The sequence below is a fragment of the Aphelocoma coerulescens genome, chromosome 1A, assembly GCF_041296385.1.
Source record: "Aphelocoma coerulescens isolate FSJ_1873_10779 chromosome 1A, UR_Acoe_1.0, whole genome shotgun sequence".
Lineage (NCBI taxonomy): Eukaryota > Metazoa > Chordata > Aves > Passeriformes > Corvidae > Aphelocoma > Aphelocoma coerulescens.
The window spans coordinates 37,633,710-37,655,940 of record NC_091014.1 but is presented as its reverse complement, the minus strand read 5'-3'; the positions used below and the strand labels follow the sequence as shown (position 1 = coordinate 37,655,940).

Genomic DNA, 22,231 nt, shown 5'->3' with positions numbered 1-22,231 from the left:
TTAAATCTCCAAATTGACAGAACAATATAAAAATAAAATAAAAAAGCTAAATGCACTAATAATATTAAAACACTTTTGCTCAACTAGCCCCTGACAAAACCATGGGCAGCTTAGGAGAGGGATAGTTATCCATCATTAACATTTCCAACTAGAAGGATTTCAGCCCCCTTCTGAGAATTCCAATCTCAGTGTAAAACATGATAATCAAAAGAGGAAAAAAATTTCAAAAGCAAATTACAATTATAAATAGAGAAAACAAAATAGAAGGGCTGAATCAATTAAAACATTATTCCTGTGTCAGGACTCCCATATGAGAAAGATCCAAGGCCACAGCCAGGAAACAAAGTGATTACCACCTGACCACCAGCCAGGAGACACAGATAAGTGGCAAACTGAAGTTTTTGCATCATAAGACAGAAAAAGCTGCAAAATTTAAGTACTCTTGCATGTAAAAACTTAAGCAAATAAATGTGATGACTCTGAAGCATGCTGGTTTTAGTCTACAAAATGCACATTAATGTAACGTGAATTGTTTAAATTAAAATACTATAAAATGTTTAACTACAGGGTTATTAATCAAATGCCTTCCAATATATTAAATGCTCAGATGTTTATGATTACACAAAATATTTTTGCACATTTTATCATTCAAATTACTTTCTTCATCTTCAAACTTGCACCGCTCAGGACATATTTTCTGTCAGGAAGATGCACGTTAATCAGCAATGTCCTCTGCATGCCTATGGAAAAGGTCAATTTGCTAACAATGCTTTCTCATCAGTCACACAGCTCAACCACCACATCTGGTTTACATCCAAACAGCCAGCCAGTCAGCTAAGCAGCTGGGGTTAAACTAGGTCCGGATGAATATCATACAGGTTTCCTAAAACAAAACAATTTTCTGAGAGCTGACCTCTTCATTCATATCAACGTGCCGGCTAGCATTAGATTAAAATGGAGTGTTTAAGACAGGATCAATTATAAGAAACCCTTTCTTACAAAAGAGTCAAGGCAATTGCTTTCCCAGGAAGCTAACTAGCACAAAGCAACAATATGGTCCAATGGATTATGGGAAGATAGAAAGAAGAGGAAAATTTTCTGACACCTGGTATCAAGCACGGTGATCATATTGCAGGCAAAACTGAGCGTGCACTAAAGGTTTAAGTCTTAAACAGCATGTCAATTAGGGAAATAAGAAGACAAAAGTATTTTTACCACCATCATAGCTTCAGCTCCTAGCATAATAAAATGGACTGCACAGATATGATTCTTTGCTGACAGTGGAGCAGATCACTGCTGTTTGAACAGTCCTTCCTTCTCTTTTTTCTAGCTGATGAAGAAAGCTATTCCCTTGCTTAGCTTCCAGCTGACATTCACATCAATATAACAGCTTCATTAATGTCTCTCCTTTTAACGCTTTCTTAGAGTCTAAGATAGCATTCCCTCTCATGAGACATACCCTGACTGCACAGTGCAAGGTAAACCTTTAAAACAGCACCCTTTATTTGCTCTCGTCGTATCTCTACCCACAGCATAAACTGCCTACAACTGGAAGATCTGCAGATTAACAACAATTAAGAACAATTACTGTGGCAATATCAACAGTGTATGGGCAGCAAGAGCCTTTGTGTACTTTAGCAAGTGATACCAAAAAATGCAAAATCTTTTGGAAGCTTCCATGGATAAAAGCACCGGAAAGGATAAAGCGGGACCTTGCAAGGAAGGTTCCTCTAAGTTGAACATATCAGAACAGGACCTCAAATAGCCCTTTTCCCCAAAGTTTTCAGTGTTTGAGTGTTGCTGGCCGGACAGTGAAAGACAAGATCTGTTCTGCAGTTTGTGTACTCTTAATATATGCAACAAAGTATCAGTGAAGATTGGAAACTTGACACTTGATTTCCATAAGAAACAAACTGTCACTAACGCCATGGGGATGTGGAAAGACTGTTAAAACCAAAAGCAGACTAAAGCAGTTAGGCTGAGAAAATTAAACTAATAAAAATTTGAGTTTTCAGATCAGTCTACAAAGTGAAGGAAACTGCTACCAGAAGCTTCTAAGAAAAACATTTGTATAAATATCATTGACTAATATTCTGGTGCCAGTTTTGCCTAAAGTTCTCAAGTAGAGGCTACTGACTCTAAAATATCTACTATACTTTTCCCATAAAAGTGTTCAAAGCTGTCATTTTCTATTAGGTAGAGCAAAGGGGGAAGAAAAAGATGAGGGAATAAGAAAGAAATCCCAGGGAGAAATATTGCTGCTGGATTGCATGCTCACAGTGCTGCTGAGTCCTTCTTAAATGGAAGGCCAAAGTTTAAAATGTTCCTTGGTTCAAGGACCAGTCAATCTCATTAACCCAACCCAAGGGATTAAGGCTATGAGACAGCCAGCTTCAGCTGCTGTACTTCAGGGCCTCCAGAATGCCACCCACCCCATGCATCCCTGTGCATTATGCTTACAAATCCAAACAGGTCTCCTGACTTTTACTGCATTTTACCATTGCCCAGCTTGCTGATGAAAAAAATTTAAAAGGGCAGTAGTCACAGATTATGTCTAACAGTTATTAGAGAACTTCACCTCTGGTATTTTTTCCCTAACAAAATGAAAGGGTCTCATTCACTCACAAAAAAGAAAAAAGAACTAAACTAACCACAAGATCACTGCAGGCCTGTAGGTGGTGAGCTCAGGAAATGGTAAGCTTTTGAAGGAAAAGACACACAGAGATGGGAGCATTTTCAGCAGTAGCCTGACCTTGCTTGTGAGGAGAGTTCCTCTCAGCAGCAAAGCACGGCACAGAGGAGCTGGCAGGCGCACCAGCATCGCTGTGTGTTACAATCCAGCACCGCTCAGAGACACGTGTATGGCAGAGGCAGAGCCATGTCTGAGCTAATAAATCTTGACTTGCAACGCAGCCAACGACCTGGGACACGATGTTCTGCTGACAATGCTGTCCCACTCTCCATTCTAGATCCCATTAAGGCTTGTACTTTTACTCCACTGTCCACTGAGAATTACTCGTCTCTCCCTAAGAAGAGACGATGAGCTTCATTCATTTTATGCCAACACAGGAATGGGGTCAAGTATGAGCTGTGCAATAGCTGTAAGTCAGCTGAACAGCCATCGTTCCCCACATTCTTTTCCATTATTTTCTGTATCTAGACACTGTAACACAGACCCTCAAGCACCAGCCAAGGCCACTCCAATGATCTTCTCTGACCCAAGTTTCACCGATGCACACTCTGCAAAGCACACTCACTTAAGACTCTGAGAAATTACTCTTGTTTGAATGTTGATTTTTATTGTCATTTGAGCTGAGATGGCTAAGGGCTTTTCAGACTCTTGAGACATAGGCATCCTGAAAGCTCTATGAATGTTAAATAAAAGTTTAATAGGTGGTGGCCTTTGAACTCATAAAAATCAAAGCATCTCCATCACACTGAAGAAAGTGCAAATATTTTGGAACAAACTCCAAATCCTATGTCACTGAAGGCTTGGGAATTATGGAAATAAATCAATTTAGAAGGTTGCTCACATAAGACAGCCAGTAAGCACAGTAAGGAAAAAATGTGATAGCACTTCCTGCCATTTTGGTCCTGCAGCTTTAGAAGGAAACTGAGAAAACAAAGTAAATACAAGTTTAAGAGTTCATCTACACTGCATGCTGCAATGCTTGAAGAGTTGATCTGTGATGCATTTAGTCCCATACTACATAGCATCATCACAACTATACAGTCTCTCCAATTAAATTAGTGGTATTCTAGACCTGACCTTAGTGGATATGTTACCTCTTCCTGCTAGTTTATATAACAGCAGCTTTCCTAGCTGTACATTGCACTGCATTCATATGAACATATTCAAGGACTTAAAACTTACAACAATTGATATCAACACAAATATTTGGAAAGTAAAGTAATGGATAAAACAATAACACCCTGTGAATATTTCTGACTCATTTAACTCCTGTGGTAAGAGTCAGCAACAAATTAAGATCATTCTGTGGACACAAAACCAGAGTTCCCAATAGGTTTGTATATTGTAATCTAATCTGAAAATGAAAAAGAGCTCTGGTTCAGAAGTTTCCTGTACACTTGTGGATTCCAGGATTAATTTACTGAAATGAAGAAGCTGGAGAAGAACAACCCAGAAAACAAATGTATTTTCAGCTGTACAAGGTGTTTAGAGGCCATTTGCAGTAATTTTGAGTCATTATAAACAGCCAACAGCACATTATACTAGTATGAAATGCTATCCAGAATGTGGAACTTTAACTGAGAGGGAAGGGATTTCATTATTGCTATTATTATGATTATTATATTACTATACTGCAAATAGGTACTGTGGAGACACAGCATCCATGATTACAGAGTCTGTGATTCCACAGTCAGCTATTCAAAAAGAAAATTCCAGCTTGCAAACAGTTTGCAGATGTTCAAGACTTCATTAAAAATACATTGTCAGATCCAATCAGGAACAAAATGCAAGTTTGCAGAAGTCTTTCAAAGTTGTTGTGGATTCCTTTTTGTGTTTTGATTCCAGTGTAGGCATATTCCAAAACGAATTCTGTTTCCATTGTGAGTTTACCACAAACAGTACAGCACTGTGCTAATGCTTAACAAGTTGAAACATAACTATTATTTGAAGATAAAACAGAAAATGCACTTTTATTATTTCTTTTGATAAAATGAAATTGGTAAGTTTGCCAAAATTAATTTTTTTACTACTACTGCTTTCAATTGCAGTGTAATTTGGTCATGTAGATACCAGCACTGCTGTCTATAACCCTCAGGGGTAACTCTGCTTTCACCACCCTGAGGTTCAGCTGCCTTCATGCCCAGGTCCATCTCTGATATTTGCCTAGCTGTATAACTACTGAAAGAGAGCTGCAAGGAAGTCTGGAGGCAGATAACATTAAAGTTACAGACTTTAAGATTGTTGAGACATCAGCATTAGGTCAAGGATTCAAGAAGAAAGTACCAACATGAAGGTATAAAATGACAGAGCGTGGTTAGCTGGCTGCACTGGGAATCATCACCACCAACAGCGTTGACAGAGCTGGTGGAAGATGGCAGCTCAGCAACACTGAGTCTATAGAAAGGAGCCACACTGGACAATTTTATCCAGCCAATGCCTGCCACGCCAGCAAGGATTGTGAACAGTGGTGAGCACACTAACACAGAGCCTAGCACCTCATTAACTCCTAGATATCTTTTGTGTGCATTATCAAACAAATAATTGCTTTACACTTTGAAGATGAATGTATCCTGTATGCAGAATCTTTTTTATACCCAGCCCAAACAATGTAAGAGTGGTTGAAACAGACTTTACCTTGGTGACAACGAAATTCCATTACTGGCAAAGCCAGTAACTAAAGAGGCATCAAACAAGTAAGTCACACTCATTCTTAGGATTTTATAGAATAAGGACATCTATTTCCCCTGCAATCATCTAATAACAAAGTAATTTTTCTTTATATAAATACAAGAATAAAATACAAAAGGCATGTACTTTATTTAAAACACTGTTTGGGGTTAGCCATACCGGGCAATTGTGCATTGCCACTGATTTGATTTTCATTATACTGCACTGACGGCAAAGTCATTTATCTTTTCTGCTCCCAGTCTCCTTTTATCTTTTCTGTATGCTTCTGTACTTTTCCTCTATCCTGCAGTGTTGCTGAATGCTGATGAGCAGAAAATGGTACAAAACCACAGACAATCTCTTTCAGATTAAAAGTTCAGGTACGGAAGGTCCAACTTTTTTCCATATTGGAGTTTCCAAAGAAACTGTATATCTGGCATTGTCCAGGTATATAAAGATCAGTTAAATACTTCACTGGCTGTCCTTCTCTAGACTAGACAGACTTTCAAACAATGAATGATGTTTCACTCACAGTTCTAATATGTTTTCCATTAAAAACAGAAATTATATTCCTGTCACTGTAGAAAAAAAAAGGAAAAGCAGGTTTCCACATACCAGAGCCATGATTTTTTTAACTTTTGGTTTTTTGAATTCAACTTGTTATATTTGTAGATTACTAGCATTCCATAAAAATCAGGGAAAATGGCAATATAAAGAAAAAATCTTCCTAGCCTTATGGTACTTATCCCTTACATGCTAGCATCTCACCAGCAATGTGCATACAACTGACAACTATCAATTCACCAGCTGAACTTGCCATTATTGGTTTGTTAGTATTGAATCAAGACTGACTTAACCCTGGTTCTCACCAAAATAAAACCTAAGTATTTAATGTCATGAGAGACAATACATCCCTCTTGAAATAAAGTGGAATAAAAATTTGTTTAAAAAACAAATGTAACAGAATTACAGGCAAAACACTATAGCTGATGCTTCACAAAGCAGACACTTCAGTTGCATTTCAGATCCCAAAGGTCTCTATGTTGTGCAAGACTCTACACAAGATGGTATCTGTACCTCTGCTGTTCAATAGAGTTAATAGAAGTTAAAGAGGGATTCAGAATACACCTGAACAGATACACTGGCTAAAATGCACTCAGAACAGTTGAAGATGTTGGTCAATCTCAGCACAGCAACTGCAATTGCTAATGTTACCAAACTTCTCAGTGACTTGAACTATAACTACCCATGACTTCTAACAACAACCTTTATATTCTCTATTCACCTGATCAGGTGTATATATTAGCGCACTACTAGCATCATTTTCAGCAAGACATTTTAGTAAACTTCCATGAAAGTTCCATGCCACAAAACAGAACACAGAACTGCCATCTTCTTGTTAGCCATGAACTCTTCTGCCACACCAGCAGAGATAAGCAGTAAGGAATGTGTCCAGAACTGATGTGGACAAATAAGCAGGAATGTGTTCAATCTATCACAATTATTCAGAACAGTCATATGAACAAAATGCTACAGGTGAATCTCATGACAGCGAGTGGCTGGTTGCTAAAACAGCAGAAGAAATTTAACACCAGTAAGTGCAAAGAAATGTAAACAGGAAAATATAACCATAACTATGCACACACATTAGTAGTCTAAATAAGCTACAGCTCAGGGAAGAATTCTTGGGAATCACTGTGGCCAGCTCTCTGAAAATGTCAGCTCAGTGCTCAGCAGAGATTCAACAGGCAAACACAAAGTTACAGCTGATTAAGGAAAGAAAAAAAACGCAAAAAAATTACTATGCCACAGAACAAACTCCAGCACATAAACTCTGAGCACTGTAGGCAGTTGTGGCACCACCCCTCTCTCGTTTAGTGTTTCAAACACGCACTGTAGAACTTAAAATACATGGAGAAAGGTGATAAGAATAAGAAGAGATGGGAAGTGAATCCCATGCAAAGAGAGATTAAGTATTTTGAGTTCTGAAAAAGGACAGCTAAACTATCTGTAGACTCAGGACTGGTACACAGCAAATGGAGAACAACCAGTCACTGCTCATCACATAGAAAGAAGAGAGCAATGAAAATGTGGAATAAATACATTTAAGTAAATGAGACACAGAAGTACAACTCCAGGTCAGGGTCACTGACAAACTAGAGATCAGGAGTAATACTCCACAGATTGTCTTCCCTAAACTGGTCTCCATATAGGACACAGGAAAATATTTTCCTCTTTAGCTGTTCTTACATTTAGGTGTGCAGTGTTTTTTAAAAAATACTGGGAAAAAACATCTCAGTGTAAACTAACATGATTCAAAGATCAGCTCTGGCTGTGGGTCCCTTGAACAATGTCTCTTCCTTGTGGATAACAAGACTTTTTCCTTCAACTATAGTGACCAACACAGCTAGACTCCAGAAAATAAATGATAACAGTTTTCTTAATAATCAGGAGGGTGAGGTGCAAACAGAGAAACAGTAACATCTCCCTCCTCTGAAGGATCTTGCTTGTAATTCACACATACCAAACACTGGCATTAACTTCTCCACCTGGGCAATAATGACAGCAACTTGGATGTGAAAGACTCATGGTTAGAGGGATGCTTCACAAAGTTAGAGAGTTATGGTTAGAGTCATCTTTCTCAATGACACCTCCACGAGTCATCAGGAGTGGCAAAATTCCTTCACAGAGTTTTATATTGTTCTTTCTACACATTTATGATGGCATATCACTAAAAAGGACAGTTGTGCATTTCCTTCTCCTCTCAAGTTAGATCCAGGGACTATCCACACATTGGACGAGATGGTTCGGTCAAAAGATTATTACATTTTTTTTAATTTCCCATTGGATAATTGCAGGCTCACTGTCCAACCACAGATCACTAGATTTGACAGAAATGATACAGCAAAGTGTGCAGGCAAGGGAGGGAGAGGAACAACACAAGTCTGTTCAGTAGCAGCTTTCAGCTACACTGCTTTACTCACAATGCTAAAATGCAATCTATGGTTTGGCAGCACTATTCAAACTTAGTCTGCTGAGTGGAAAACACACAATTACTTGGACCTGAACCACAGAGAGTCTGAAGTGACTAGAAGCCACAAAGCAGTCACCAAAAAAAGAAAGAGAAGGACATGAAAATCTGTGGTTAGAGGTTGTTAGATAGAGCAGAGCTTGTCCAAGTTCAGGTGACAGAACTCAATAAATATGGAAAAGCACTTCAACTTATAAGTGTTAATTGTAATTACTACAACAGTTCAGCTTAATGAAAACATCCCAGCTTCTGGAAATCATATCTGTATTTGAGAGGAAGCAACTTTCAGAGCAGATTCTGCTGGGAAATCAGTTTTGATTTCTTCCCAACTTCCTCATGTAGGTACTGCAAGGTGTCATTGTACTGGTGAGATCAGTTACGGAACAGAATGTGTAATTAAATGTATTTAAATACTTCAAATGCTGCTAAAGCACAAATGTACATACAAAACAGCACTCAGGATATTTCTTCTTAGCCATCAACCCCTGAATAACAGAACTGTGAAGCCAGGAAACTCTACACTACCAGCTGCACTATGATTCATGGATCCTTTTTATCCTCACAATACCTCATGGTAGTATAATCATTCCTAGTCATGTGTGATTCATCAAAGTATTTTGTAGTAAGGACAAATGTTATAATATGCCCCATTGTAACCATGCAAATTACTTATCTTCATTTCCATACCTAAATTATGCTTTCGCTGAACTTTTTCCGCTGCTCAAGCAGCTCTCATGTTCTAAGCTAGTTCAGCATTTCAAAGATGTTTCATAGCAAGGAGTCTCAAGTTTTCTGAGGTGGCCTTCTTCATCCCCTTTTCACTTTTTCTAGCCTCTTTATCCTTTACACATCACTGTTTTGAGAAGGTTTGCACTAGGTTCTTAACTCTAAGCTACCACCCAATCTCCTCTGTATGCCTCACATGTTTCCTGTGGACAGAAGTTAATGTAAGTTCACTTGGCACACAAACTACACAGTATTTGCCTCAGCAACTCTGAATGACAGGTCTTCTATGGATCATCACAAGCCAAGCAATACAGAGACAAAAGGAAAAGTTTCAAACTTCCCTTTTCTACATCAAGATACATATTCCCAAGGGATTCATCTTTCTGCTCTCTTGGGGCTCAATAACTTTAATATACTCATTGCTATGCTGTCCACAAGAGATGTAATATTTTTCAGTAGGAAAGTTAATACAGTCTATTTCCTAATCCTCCGCCTATTAAAACTTTTTTTAAAGTGATGTCAGGGTCAGCAGGTGACTGCAATGCTATTTTAGAATGGCTCATGTTAACTGTCTAAATGTCCACTTCAGACCTAATGGTCTTGGCTAAAGAATAAACATTCAACAGCCCCAGAAGAAGTAAAATAGAACACAAGTACAAACCAACACTCCACATTTCACAGTTATAACAAGACACCACAATAAAGCTTGAATACAGCCTGAGCATGGCAAGATAGGAGACTTCCAAAGAAGGGCAGAATGCTACTACTACCCCTGCTGGTGCTTATCGCAGAAAGGTTGTAATGTAAAAGTACTGTGGACTGAAATAAATTGGATATTCCCTGTGAACACTCTGTTCTTTTACTTTAGAGCTGCATATTTAACAATTTAAACATACAGCATTGCTAAGGAATAAAAAGCAAAGGTTAATGATGAGAAGAAAACTAAGTTTGGGCATCACTCCCTTTCCATCCCCCAAATCCAGTTAGTAGAATTTCAGTAATATGAGATGAATTATTCCTTTAGTCTTGTGAGAGGAATAAAAAACCCAATGTATGTCATCTCTGATGCAGCAGTTGCCAAAAATCTATTTATGAATGCATATTCATTCATATATATGACTTTGAATGAAGCAGTACATGTTATCAGTCAGTGACATTCCCACATACAGATGTCTGAAAAGCAGACATCTACCTATCAGACAAAAAAAACTAAAACTATCAAACTTTCTCATCAGGTATAAATCAGTTTCCCTTTTATCCCATGGTATTTAAAGTTCAACAGTGAACTTACAACATTGTCAAATTTTAAACATATAGGAACACTTTTCAGTAAAACAAAACACAGCATGGTATTGTTGTTGTTCAACAATGGATGGTGATTTATTTAGCCAGGGGACTGAAGAGCTACGAGAAACACACATGGTATGCAACTGATTCAGTAGGTATACTTTCTTTGAAATTATTCCACAGGAATCCATTTCCCTTCTTTCTCCTCCACCTTTTATTTCCTCCACCTTTTATTCCTTTTCATCTTTATCAACTGAGGTACTACTTGCCATCCTGAGGATATGAACTCTTAACTGACATTCCAAGCTGCTGTGACTACCAAACTATCACCACGCTTGGGGAAAGGGGGGGAGAGGGGAAAAAACCGTGGGTACCCCCAGAGGTAAATGCTAATAATCACCTTTTGCTTCTTATCCTCTTCCCCACACAGTCATTTCAAATAAATAAAATATTAGTCTTCTTGTTCTGTCCCACATTGCCACACAGCACCACTGCATGCTGGGAAACAAAATGCATTGCTAAACATTTTTCATGATAATCCACTGTGGGATAACTTTTTAAATAAACTTTAGGTCATTTACCCTTCAAAGAGAAACATAATCTGCTTTCAAATTATGCTGTTCCAAATACAAAGATAACATGCTCAGTTCTCATTTCTAACTGCTCTTGCTAGGTCTCAACAGCATGCAGCAGCCAGAAAGCTGCCAGGCAGGAGCAGCAGAGGATCTCCTAGGGGTACCATTCAGTGGAACCAGGCCAACAGAGCTGGTTCTCTGGCACCTGTCCCCACCCCAGTGCATGATAGGCATGCCAGGGGACGGGGCCACATGCCGAGCTCGAGCAGTTGGACAGTCACAGCAACCACTACGAACTGTAATAAACTTGAGAATGAGAGCATTGCCTGCAAAGGCAGTCAATCAGCCTGGCTATTTCCACTACTGCAGAGTTTGCCCTGTGCAAACAACACCCTTTGAGAGTAGCAGGAAAGGACATGTGAAGCCATGGAGGCTAGACCCTAGAAAAGCACACTTACAGATTCATAGAATATGCTGAGTTGGAAGGGATCCATCAGGATCATTGAGTCCAACTACTGGCCCTGCACAGCACCATCCCCACGAATCACTCCATGGGCCTGAAAGCATTGTCCAAACGCTTCTTGAAGTCTGACTGGCTTCGTGCTGTGACCACTTCCCTGGGAGCCTGTTCCAGTGTTCAAGCACTCTGGGGAAAAAAAAACTTTTCCAGATATCCAATCTAAACCTCCCCAGCTCAGCTTCATGCCATTTCCTCGAGTCCTGTCACTGGTCATGAGAGTGAAGAGATCTTGCCCTTCTGCTTCCCCTCATGAGGATGTTGAAGACCACAATGAGGTTTCTCCTCAGCCTCTTCTCCAGGCTGAACAGACCAAGTGGCCTCAGCCACCCCTCACAAGGCTTCTCCTCAAGACCCTTCACCATCTTTGTTGTCCTCCTTTGGACATTCTCCAATAGCTTTATATCTTTCTTACATTGTGGAACCCAAAACTGCCCCAGCACTCGAGGTGAGGCCTCCCCAGTGCAGAGCAGAGTGGGACAATCCCCTCCCTTGCCCAGCTGGCAATGATGTGCCTGATGCACCCCAGGACAGGGCTGGCCATCCTGGCTGCCAGGGCACCGCTGCCTCATGTTCAACTTGCCATAGACCAGGACCCCCAGGTCTCTTTCCATAGTACTGCTCTCGAACTTCTCATTCTACTCTGGCACCTGATTAAAAAAAAAAACTTCAGAAAAGGTATCTGAAGTGTGAAAGCACCCCACTGGAAGAGCAAAAGTGTTCTGTTAACCCTACAGATACCTTAGTAGAAAAGCAAACTGACTATGTATTCTATTAGTAAAAATGGGGGTAAACACCATAAACCTCCAGGCAGCAAAAAATACTGGGACAAAGGCAAAAACAAGATGGCATTTTTGCAGGTTCTCCAACATGAAAATAACAGGTCAAAGCAAGCCTAAAAGGTGAATATTACATACACCTGAGGGGTTGGACTGGAAACGGGCATGAATCTCTGAAACTTTCTCACCTCTGACTATAAAAATTGTGAACAAAAAGGCTAAGTGTCTTGAACCTGTAATAAAAATATGATTAAAACTTACCTAAACCTTGGAGGAGACACTGGTCTATAAATAAATAAAAGCACACATCACTCTCCTCCATCAACAAATACTGTATCTGTCACTCAACTAGATGTCAACTAAGTCACCTGCCTCTGTAATCCATTTTCACTGCATAGAGCACAGTTACTACAGTAGGTATGCAGGAAAACACTGGCTTGACTGACAGATGTTCAGGCTGGTGCAGGAATGTGTTCACCTTTACATTGTTCTGGAGTGAGATACCTCCTACAGATGATTTGGCACATCATTTTTGCTTTTATAGCAAGAGCATGACTCTTAAGGAAACACGCTAATAGACTCTTGCTACTTCCTTGGATGTCAGAAAGCAGAATTCATATTGATGCCAAGGACAGACGAATAAGTTAATGAAGTCAAATATGACAGCACAACGTAAGAAGCATAGGGAGACATGAAACAACATAGTACAAAAAGAAGAGTGCAGCTCGAGTGTTCAGCCTTGACTAGGAGTTGCATTGTCACAGCACATACTACTAAGCATTTGCTCATTAGCACATGAAAAGGAAGGGAAATAGACTCTCTTCTCTTACATCTCCCTCCTTTCCTTGCTTGTAATGTGGGAGTAGGAGGAACTGCTGGCACTTTACTCTCATCTGGGCAAATGGCAGAGAAGGAGTGGGTTAGGGTTACTAAGTCTCAGACCTTTCTTTCCTTTCATTAGCCAGCAGAGACCCCAGATGAAGCAGCTACAGGCTGAACTGCTCTTCAGTGTACAGAATTACAACTAGGAAGCTGTTCTGACAACCATCAGGCCAGGAATCATGTGCTGCCTCTCTCTCCTCATTGTAATTGCAGGCAAGCCATAAACCTACTAAATAGCCACAAATTAAGGAACTGATTTGTGCTTTTTGACAGGCTTCTTGCTACTACATACAAAGTACACCACTGCCCCCAGATACTTTCAGGTGATCTTCCTAGCTTAAAACAAAACAAAACAATGTTTCCAAACTCAAGTCTTTCAATTCAATAGTATTACTTGCAGAGTGTACCTGGGCCCTTACATTAGTAAAACAAATACCACATTTAAATACAGCATGTACTACAAGTGCTGACAGTGAGCAATTTCTAAAGGAGTAAGCACAATAAATGTACACTGTTTTCCTAGTGCATTCAACTTGCAAACTCAACCAGAAATCAATAACAATGGATTGCAAGTTTGCAATTTATGTTTTTAACAAATTCCCTGGCATATTCAGTTTAGCACGGATGCTGATCACATAGGTTTTTGTTTGTTTGTAGCATGTTTTGTAGCTACAATATTTAAAAATTAATAAACTAGAAGTCATTTTCAATATACAAACCTGAAACAGAATGGGTAAACAAATATTGATGTGGTGAATCTGAAAAAGCTAAGATTTCTTTGGATTCCTATTGTATTATAATACAGCTTCCTACTTAAAATCATTCACAGTAGTAAGCACTAAACTGAGTAAAAGATACTTGCAGAATCAGCCTTTTGTTACTACAGCAAAAATTTCACACAAGCAAAAGAAAGCACAAACACACCTATCCATATCCATGTGTGCTTTTCTAGCTCAACGTAATTGCATACTTCCCAATACATTCTTCCTAACTTGCATTTTACTTTTAACCGTTTGATAAAAGCTGTTCTGAAAAAGGTGAGACTGGGACATTAGTAATAAAAAGCAAAAACAAATGGCCTTCACTGTAAGATTCAAGAACATATAAAGATTAAACATTACAAATCTGCACCAGGCTTCAGAAATATGTCTGGTGCTTCCTGTGTTAGCTGTTACCTGTTTATCAGATAAACGTGTGGCCTCCCAGTGGTAAGTGATGGGCAAACAAAAGTTACATTGCAGGACTTCAAAAGCAGAGCATAGCTCTGGAGCTGGACTTAAATTCAGGTTGCAGAGGAAGAAAATTTTAATTGAAGACCAGTTTTACTTTTGATAGCAAAATCATTCTGCTGTAACCAACATGCTCACCCACAAAGAACTATCTAATGTATAACTGCTTCAATACTGATTAATAAATAATAACTGATGAAGAGACTTTGCTGGCAGTCACTAATCATCAACTGAAGAGAGGGCCTAAGGAAGAGCCTCGGGCCTTTAACCCCGGCAGTCATTAGCTGACAGAAATTGCCTGGTCTTGAGGTCATTCTTACTATTAGGTAAAAATATTAATACATTTTCCAAATACAAGATAATTTAAAAAAAGCTACAGGCTGAACTGCATAGTAAGTGCACAGTTATTTTATACAGGACTGATATTCTCAGTTTCTTCTAGTAACTAACACATGACAAGACTCACTGGAAAAAAGTTATTCTGCTGTTCAACCTGGGTTTTTTTCTTTTTCTTAGACTATTAATGAAAGGCAGTTCTTTAGTCTTCTCAGACTGATCACCACAATTCAGAGAGAGGAATGCCCAACTTGCATTGCCCACCTGGAAGCACTGTACTATGTCCAGTCATCTTGTCTTAAGGACATGAATCAAACCATGGTCCCATGCTGGAACTAAACCAACATGAGCCGCTGGACATGCACCAATTCTGACCTAAATCTGCTTTGTGGCTCTGTTCACTAGCTCTTCCGGGACAAAAATGACTTTTCACTTGTGCAGAATTAGGCAACTATTAATGCATGGATCCCATTTTTGAGACCACTATATCTTTTTGAGTTATATCAAGCCAAACTGAGTGAGCTCCCCAAGCATATGCCTGAGAGAATTCAATGCCAGGACCTTCATGCAGGCTCTCTGCAAGCCAGAAAGCACTATGGAAACAGTAATTGTCTTACTTTCCTTTAGCCAGATTATTAGAGCTCCTCCTCATTGGCCAGGGTAAGACTTAAATATACTGTAAAGCTTGTGAACATTAATTACATCTTAGATAAAGTAATACCAAAACAAAAGCAGTGCAATAAAGGTTGACCTTATTCTGGCATAATTATTACTGTAAGATCTTTCTTAGCCTTAAGGTCTTTGTATCATGACAAAGTATTCAGCACTGATGACACTACAATAACTTTTAATACTGGTGAAACCAAGACACACCTGGTCTTAGAGGTCTCTTCAAAATGGAATGTGTATGGGTTCAGTCACAGAGTGGAGGTCCTACCCTGAGCAGCTGACCCAGCTGTGGTCAGGCACACACTGCCAGTCCTGCAAAACGTGCTGCCATCACTTTGAAATAGAAGCAGGGGTAGGAAAAGTGAAACCACGCTAATTTCTTCTTTGGGTACTGCCTTCAGCATTTCTCCTCCCACTCACCACCACCCAGCTAGATAGCCACTTTCTTTCAGAGCTGCTCATTCCCATCCTCTCTGGTTACTGTCTGCACTTGTCTCTTTAACCCCCGCACTCACAATTCGTCCTGACTCCACTCCTTTCCATACACTTTCTTTTTCTGTTTTTAGCAGATACTCCCCCTGACAAGAGAAACACTTCAGTGTTGCCAGTTGGCATTTTATTTCCATACCTATCTCCACATCCCATCCACAGGAAAAAGGAAGAATAGGAGAAGATTAATCTCCCAGAAACATCTTTTCCAGCAATATATTCATCTCCACTGATACATTATGTGCTCCCACCTTCCACTAATTCAAAAAGAGAAAGAATTTACAGGGGGAAAAAGGAATTAAAATAACTTACGAGACATTGAAAAGCCAGGCAGGAAATAGTGAGTTTCCATGTTCACCTGACAAAGGAATGAGAAACAGAGGGTTTGGAGAATAGACGCACTAATCCAAAAAGGGGAAAAAATAAAGCAACAATAGTAGGGAAAGGCCTGGTGGATTGAAAGCACATATAAAGACAACAATGAAGGAAAGAGACAGAGATGATGTGACAGACAATACAATCCAACCAGCAATATTTTCCTTTTAAGAATTACTGACAAAGAACGTATGATGCATGATTAGGAAATGCAACATAAGACTAGAAGCAAGCAAGCATGTGGAGGTAAGTGGAGTTTTGTAGATTATTGTATTGTGCAAAGATGCCAGCATACAAATCCCATGATTTTGCCCAGCTGCAGCTGGTACAACTGCTAGAGCCATACACTGATCAGCTAAGCCTGCTTGTGAGGGCATCCCTCCTCCCTCAAAACAGCATTACCTCAGACACCACCCTGGTAGAACTACACTGCTCCCCAGTCCATAGCAGCATAGATGACTGCACTGCATCACTGTCCTTTCCACAGGAATAAAGTCCCTGCCCAAAGACAAAGGCAGTTGCAGTGATTCCCTGTAATCCCAGCTGAATCTGAACAACATACTACATACCTGTAATGTATGTAAAAATTCAACTCTGCTTTTAAATTACCTAATCTGGAAGGGATGCGGATCAGACCTGTATGGACTAAAGAGTTATGGATGTGATAACGATTCACATCCACTGAGCTGCACTCCTAGAAAAGAACTGCTTGTCTTAATTCCCTTTGCCCAATTAATTTTAGTGTGTGAAATACAAAACATCTTCATGCAAGAATTAAATAGGCTATAGCCACAGAGGTATTTTGATTGGCTACCTAAGCTTTCCAAAAGGCAGCTTCTATTTAAAGCTTGACTTGTATTGAATGTCATGCTTAGGTTTAAACTAATTTTGAGTTCAGTGGCATTCTTTGAGAAAAACTGAACAGCTAACATTTAAGCAGTTTTGAGGGAAAAAACTGCTTTTCATCTCACAGCTACTTCTGTTCTTCAGAGAGTTATCTACCTTTGACCATAGCACTTTATTAATACTCGTCAGCTGGAAGAGAAGTGAGATTATGATCATTAGCATGCTGTCAGAATTTGAAAGGACAGCCCACTCCCTCCCCAAAATGTTTTGTGAACCAAAACCAAGTTCATAGAAGTGCCAAAAGAAAACTACAAGTATATGCAAGCTGGAGTGTTTTAGGTGTCTACTAAAAAATATAATATACACTACATTAATTAAGATGAAGATTCACCAATATAAGAAATAGCCTATCAAGATGCTTCAGCTGAAGGTTTGGATAATTTTCATGAAAATCCATTCATTTTTAGAAGCAAACTTACTTTTATTATACATTTAAGTTAATTGCCATGGATATGGAAGTAACTACATTTTAGTAAAAAGTGGCTTTGAAGGAAACTAAGACATTTGAAATTCTATGTGCAAGGATTCAGATAATTTCAAATTCACCCAGTAGCATCCATGAACTCCTGGCATTGCAATACAAGAGACTCAAAAAGATGGATTACCTCAGCAATTCATCTGAAAGAATGCAGCTCTCAAGTGCTTGCCGTGAGTTCATACCTTAAAAGACACTCTTTCAACAAAACTGAACCATGATAAAAGATGATCAGATCCCAAATGGAACTGAAAAATAGCAAGATATATTTAACCAATAACCCAGTGCAAACTATTTTGGTATTCCTGGGCATTAATACACCTCTGTGATAAGGGCTTTATAAAAAAACAGGAGCTAAAACTCTAGACTAACCAAACTATTTTATGGGATAAGAGACTATCTCAATCTATGCAGGATTTTGGTCTTCAAGTCTTCACAAAGATTAACCTACTAATTTCCATAATTGTTGGCAATGTTCTGTACCGTGCTACTGTCAAGCTGGTGGAATATACACATGTATGTCCTACACGAGCTGAACCAACAGACTTGAGCATAATTATAAGGCTCTAGTAACCACAAATTCCTAACAAATGAATACTTGGACTCTCTCTTCAGATTCCAGCTAAATCTAAAGTCTTGTGAACGGTTTTGGGAAACACAAGAACAGCAGAAAGTTATCAACTGTTGTCTACAACACATAAGTGTACCTCTGTCTTCAAGGCATAAAATACGTTCAAGCAGCAAAAAAAGTACAGGACATGAGCTCTAAAGAATACTACAAGAAAATGAGTTAAGGAGAAAGTAGGTTGCATGTTTCAAATTGATGGTCCTGAGGTCCATCCCCCACATTTCAAATATTTGCTTACACCGATAGCAGTGATAGGAGAAGGAGTAACAGTTTCAAAACAAAAGTGGGCAGGTTTAGATTAGGTGTTACGAAGAAATCCTTTACTGTGAGGGTGGTGAGACACTGGAACAGGTTGCCCAGAAAAGCTGTGGATGACCCATTCCTGAAAGTGCTCAAGGCCAGGTTGGATGTAGTTTTTGAGCAACCTGGTCTAGTGGAAGGTGTGCTTACCCATGGCAGAGGGTTTAGAACTAGATGGTCTTTATGGTCCCTTCCAACCCAAACCCTTCTACAATCCTATGGCTATTATAAAAGTCTCAGCAGTTCCCATATCCCATATGGGTTAAAGCACCTCAGAGAACCACTTCCTAGTCATACTTCCTCATTTTGTGGTGCCAGAGAGTAGCATCACAGTCTGCTGGTCATGGTATAAAAGGGCTGAAGAGGAGTGAAAGGGCCCCAGCATCCTACCCAGCAGTTCCAGTAACAAAAACAAGACTTATTTGTTGATCCCTTCAGTATGGCCTATATGAGATATGCCAATGCTGTCCTGGGTCTGCATTCCATCAGTGCAGCCTTGAATCCATGCTAGGGCTCTGGCAGTAGCCCAAAAAGCTGGAACAGTGAACTGTTTTGGCTGAAAACTTACTACATTTTCAGTTATTTTTCAGGTCAGTTTTCAGCCAGGTCATACAGCTGTACAGCTGACGACAGCTGGCAAAAGGAAGGCCAAGAATACCTTTGGCTCAGAGAAGGTGGATTAGCTCCCTCCACTGCAGCACAATGCTTAGGCTGGCTCAAAGTGTTTAAGGAGATATTTCCTGATGTGATCAGTCTGCAGCCCTTCCTCATGCCCCAGGCTACAGCACAAAATCATACAGCATTTGCCAAAGTATAAGGTAAGCACCCCTTTGCTCAGGTTCACAGTTCAAACTGCTGTCTAGTCCTCTACTTCCAGAACTAGCTCTGTTTTGTTATTCACAGTAACTAAGTAGGAAGGGTTTCTCTGTATGTTCACCTGAAAAATCAAGATGACAGTGCTATGAAATATTCTATTAAGTTGACAGCATTTCTCATGTATGTTTTGTCTTGTTATACAGTTCTGAGCTTGATATTTGTACACAGAACCGAAACTGACATAAATAAAGGATTTTCTCTCTTATTTTTTTTCAAGGCATAACTCCTGGAATCATGCCATGCAAAAAACAGCTCCAGAAACTTAGTGCTTCCATCAACCTCAGGAAGTGGATAGGTTGCAAAGTCCTGCTCCTGAGCAAAAGATCTAAAATAGAAATTACTATATCAGCCTCCTGAGCTAGCATACAGCACACCAAGAGACATGTCAGTATTGAAGGAAGGAGACTGGAACTTACCAGTAATACTGTTTTCTTTTAATAGTATCATGAACTAGTATTGCAAAGGCTACAGGAAAGACAAGAAAAAACTTCCCAAGAAAACCAAAGCGTAGTTTAACAGCATATTTAAAAGTTTAAAATTTCATCAGATGACCATACCTACTAAGATAACCATTTACAAAAGGCCCAAGACAAACCAAAAATGTCAGACAAACCTACAGGAAAGGTCCCAAACAATACACACAATCATTAAATAGACTAGCAAATTTTAAAAATACCAATCAAGAAAATACTTTTAGGTATTTGCTGGTACAATCCCTTTACAAAAAGTGAGGGTTTTCAAAGTAATGAAATGTATTTGGTACATTAGGAATACTTACAACTACTCCACTCTTGGTGACAGTTTCCCGGTATGTAAAATTGCACACTGCCCAAGCCAGGTAATAGGTGGACATGAGAGGGGTCTGTGAAAAGTGATCTGTAACCCATCCATCCTCTTCAAAAACAGAAGTTTCAACTGGCATATTTGACAAAGATAAGTAAGTCGCTTGATGTCTGATGCTGATTTTGAATGTGGCCTTGTAGATGGGCTCGTCAAAGCAAGGAAAGGCTTTTCTGGCGTGAGTAGGAGAAAACTGGGTAACACCAAGAAACCTAGAAAAGCAGAAAACAAAAAGAAAAATTGATTACTAACTATGCCTAGCACTTGATTCACAGACATACCAAATAAGACACTGCATGACTACCGTGGTTTAAGGGGGGAAAAAATACAACTGTACAAAATATACAGTGTTTGAACACTGCTTTATCACTTTCTTACTACCTCTACTGCAATGCAATAGATACAAATTAATGGTCAACAAATTTTCTACTAATTTGTAAACATCACACTGACATTAAATAATTCAACCCTCACCTTGCATTAAACTTCAGGTTCTAGCAGTATTGTTCATCAATATGTGGGAAGAAAAGTGAGCCACTGTTGGTTATACAATGTAAAACAAGCAGACTCGGTTCAAACCAGGATTTAACAGCCTTCAGGGAATTCACTCTGCCCTGAGACACTGACAGGGCACTTTACCTTTCTTTGGGCATGAGAACTTACGGTCACACAGGGCACTCAGGAGGGTCATTGTTTTCCACTGCTGATTATTTCTCTACCGGCTGCATGTAGGTCTGGGACACAGTACTATGCAGCACTGCTGTGTCTGTGCACATCCAAAAAAACATTCTGTGAGCTTTGCAGAATCACAAATGTAAGCAAATGATTAAACCAGCACAAACTATTTCATCATTCTTTTACATGTGCTTTTCTTTTCTGGTGTATTTTATAGAAAACAAATCCATGTTCACAGTTAATGGGTCAAATTATGGAAAGATCTCTGAAGGAGGAAAAGGTATTTATTGTGCACATCTGGAAAGAATGGGAAGGCTTTAGCTTGACAGTAAAACCTGTACCTGGCTTCTTTGGAAATAAATAAATTTTGATCCAGATATAGAATAGGAAGCTTTCTGGAGAAAACCCATGATATTTTTGCAGAAACAGGAAGCTACATTTAAAAGGTTGACTTAAGGAGTTCGGTAAGACTATTTTCTGGAGGCATGTAGAATGAAAAAATTACCATGAGACAACCATGTAAATTTAAAGGTAGCACATATGTAGGCTTTTTGAGTGGTATGGATTCATGTCTCACTTTCCAAGGCTTCATCTGTGAAAATAACCATGCAATTCTAGATACCAGGCACACATTTATCAAAATTTTAGAGGCTGACTAATCACCTGTTATTCCTCTGAGGGAAAAGGATGGGTGGATAGTTTTGATGTAATGAAAATGGTGGCACCTATTATTAATCAGTCTATAACCATTATTCTGCAGTATGATATTCTAACACTGACACAGCAAAAAATATAGGTAGCCCATAGGGAAAATAAAGTATCTAACTTTTTCTAAAACTTTTCGGGTTTTACACATATTTTGAAGGCAATGAAGAAATAAGTTTATTAAAATGTAACACTTTTTTCTTGCTATAGTGCCTGATAGAATATATGTTATATATAGAATATATGTTTTCCAGTGAATTATCACCTCTTGGAAGTAAGGATGACTTTTTAAAAACTTCAAAAATTTTTTCCACCACTGAAGCAATTACCATTGGTCTTTCTTCTAAAATAAAAAGCCTTTTTGGCTAATAATTATTGAAGGAATTCATCACATTTTTCTTCTCTCATTACAAAACATGGATTATTAAAACCATAATTTTGCATAAGGTTGCTAAATCTAAGGTAAAAAGTTGGTGCCAGGTATCCAGTATTAAGCCAAAAAAATTCCATATTATCAGTGGATTTGCACTACTGCAACAAAGCCAAATCAGCCAATTAAATGAAGCAAAGCA

At 39.1% G+C, this 22,231-nt stretch overlaps 1 protein-coding gene across 1 annotated transcript in view; it reads right to left on the bottom strand.

Annotated features, from left to right (window-relative positions):
* The window catches only part of TRHDE (thyrotropin releasing hormone degrading enzyme), a 206,477-nt gene that overhangs the window by 179,304 nt on the left and 4,942 nt on the right, over positions 1-22,231 (bottom strand). Inside the window, exon 2 of the mRNA XM_068999188.1 lies at positions 20,218-20,491. Coding sequence (XP_068855289.1) covers positions 20,218-20,491 — 274 coding nt within the window. The remainder of the gene's footprint in view (positions 1-20,217; positions 20,492-22,231) is intronic.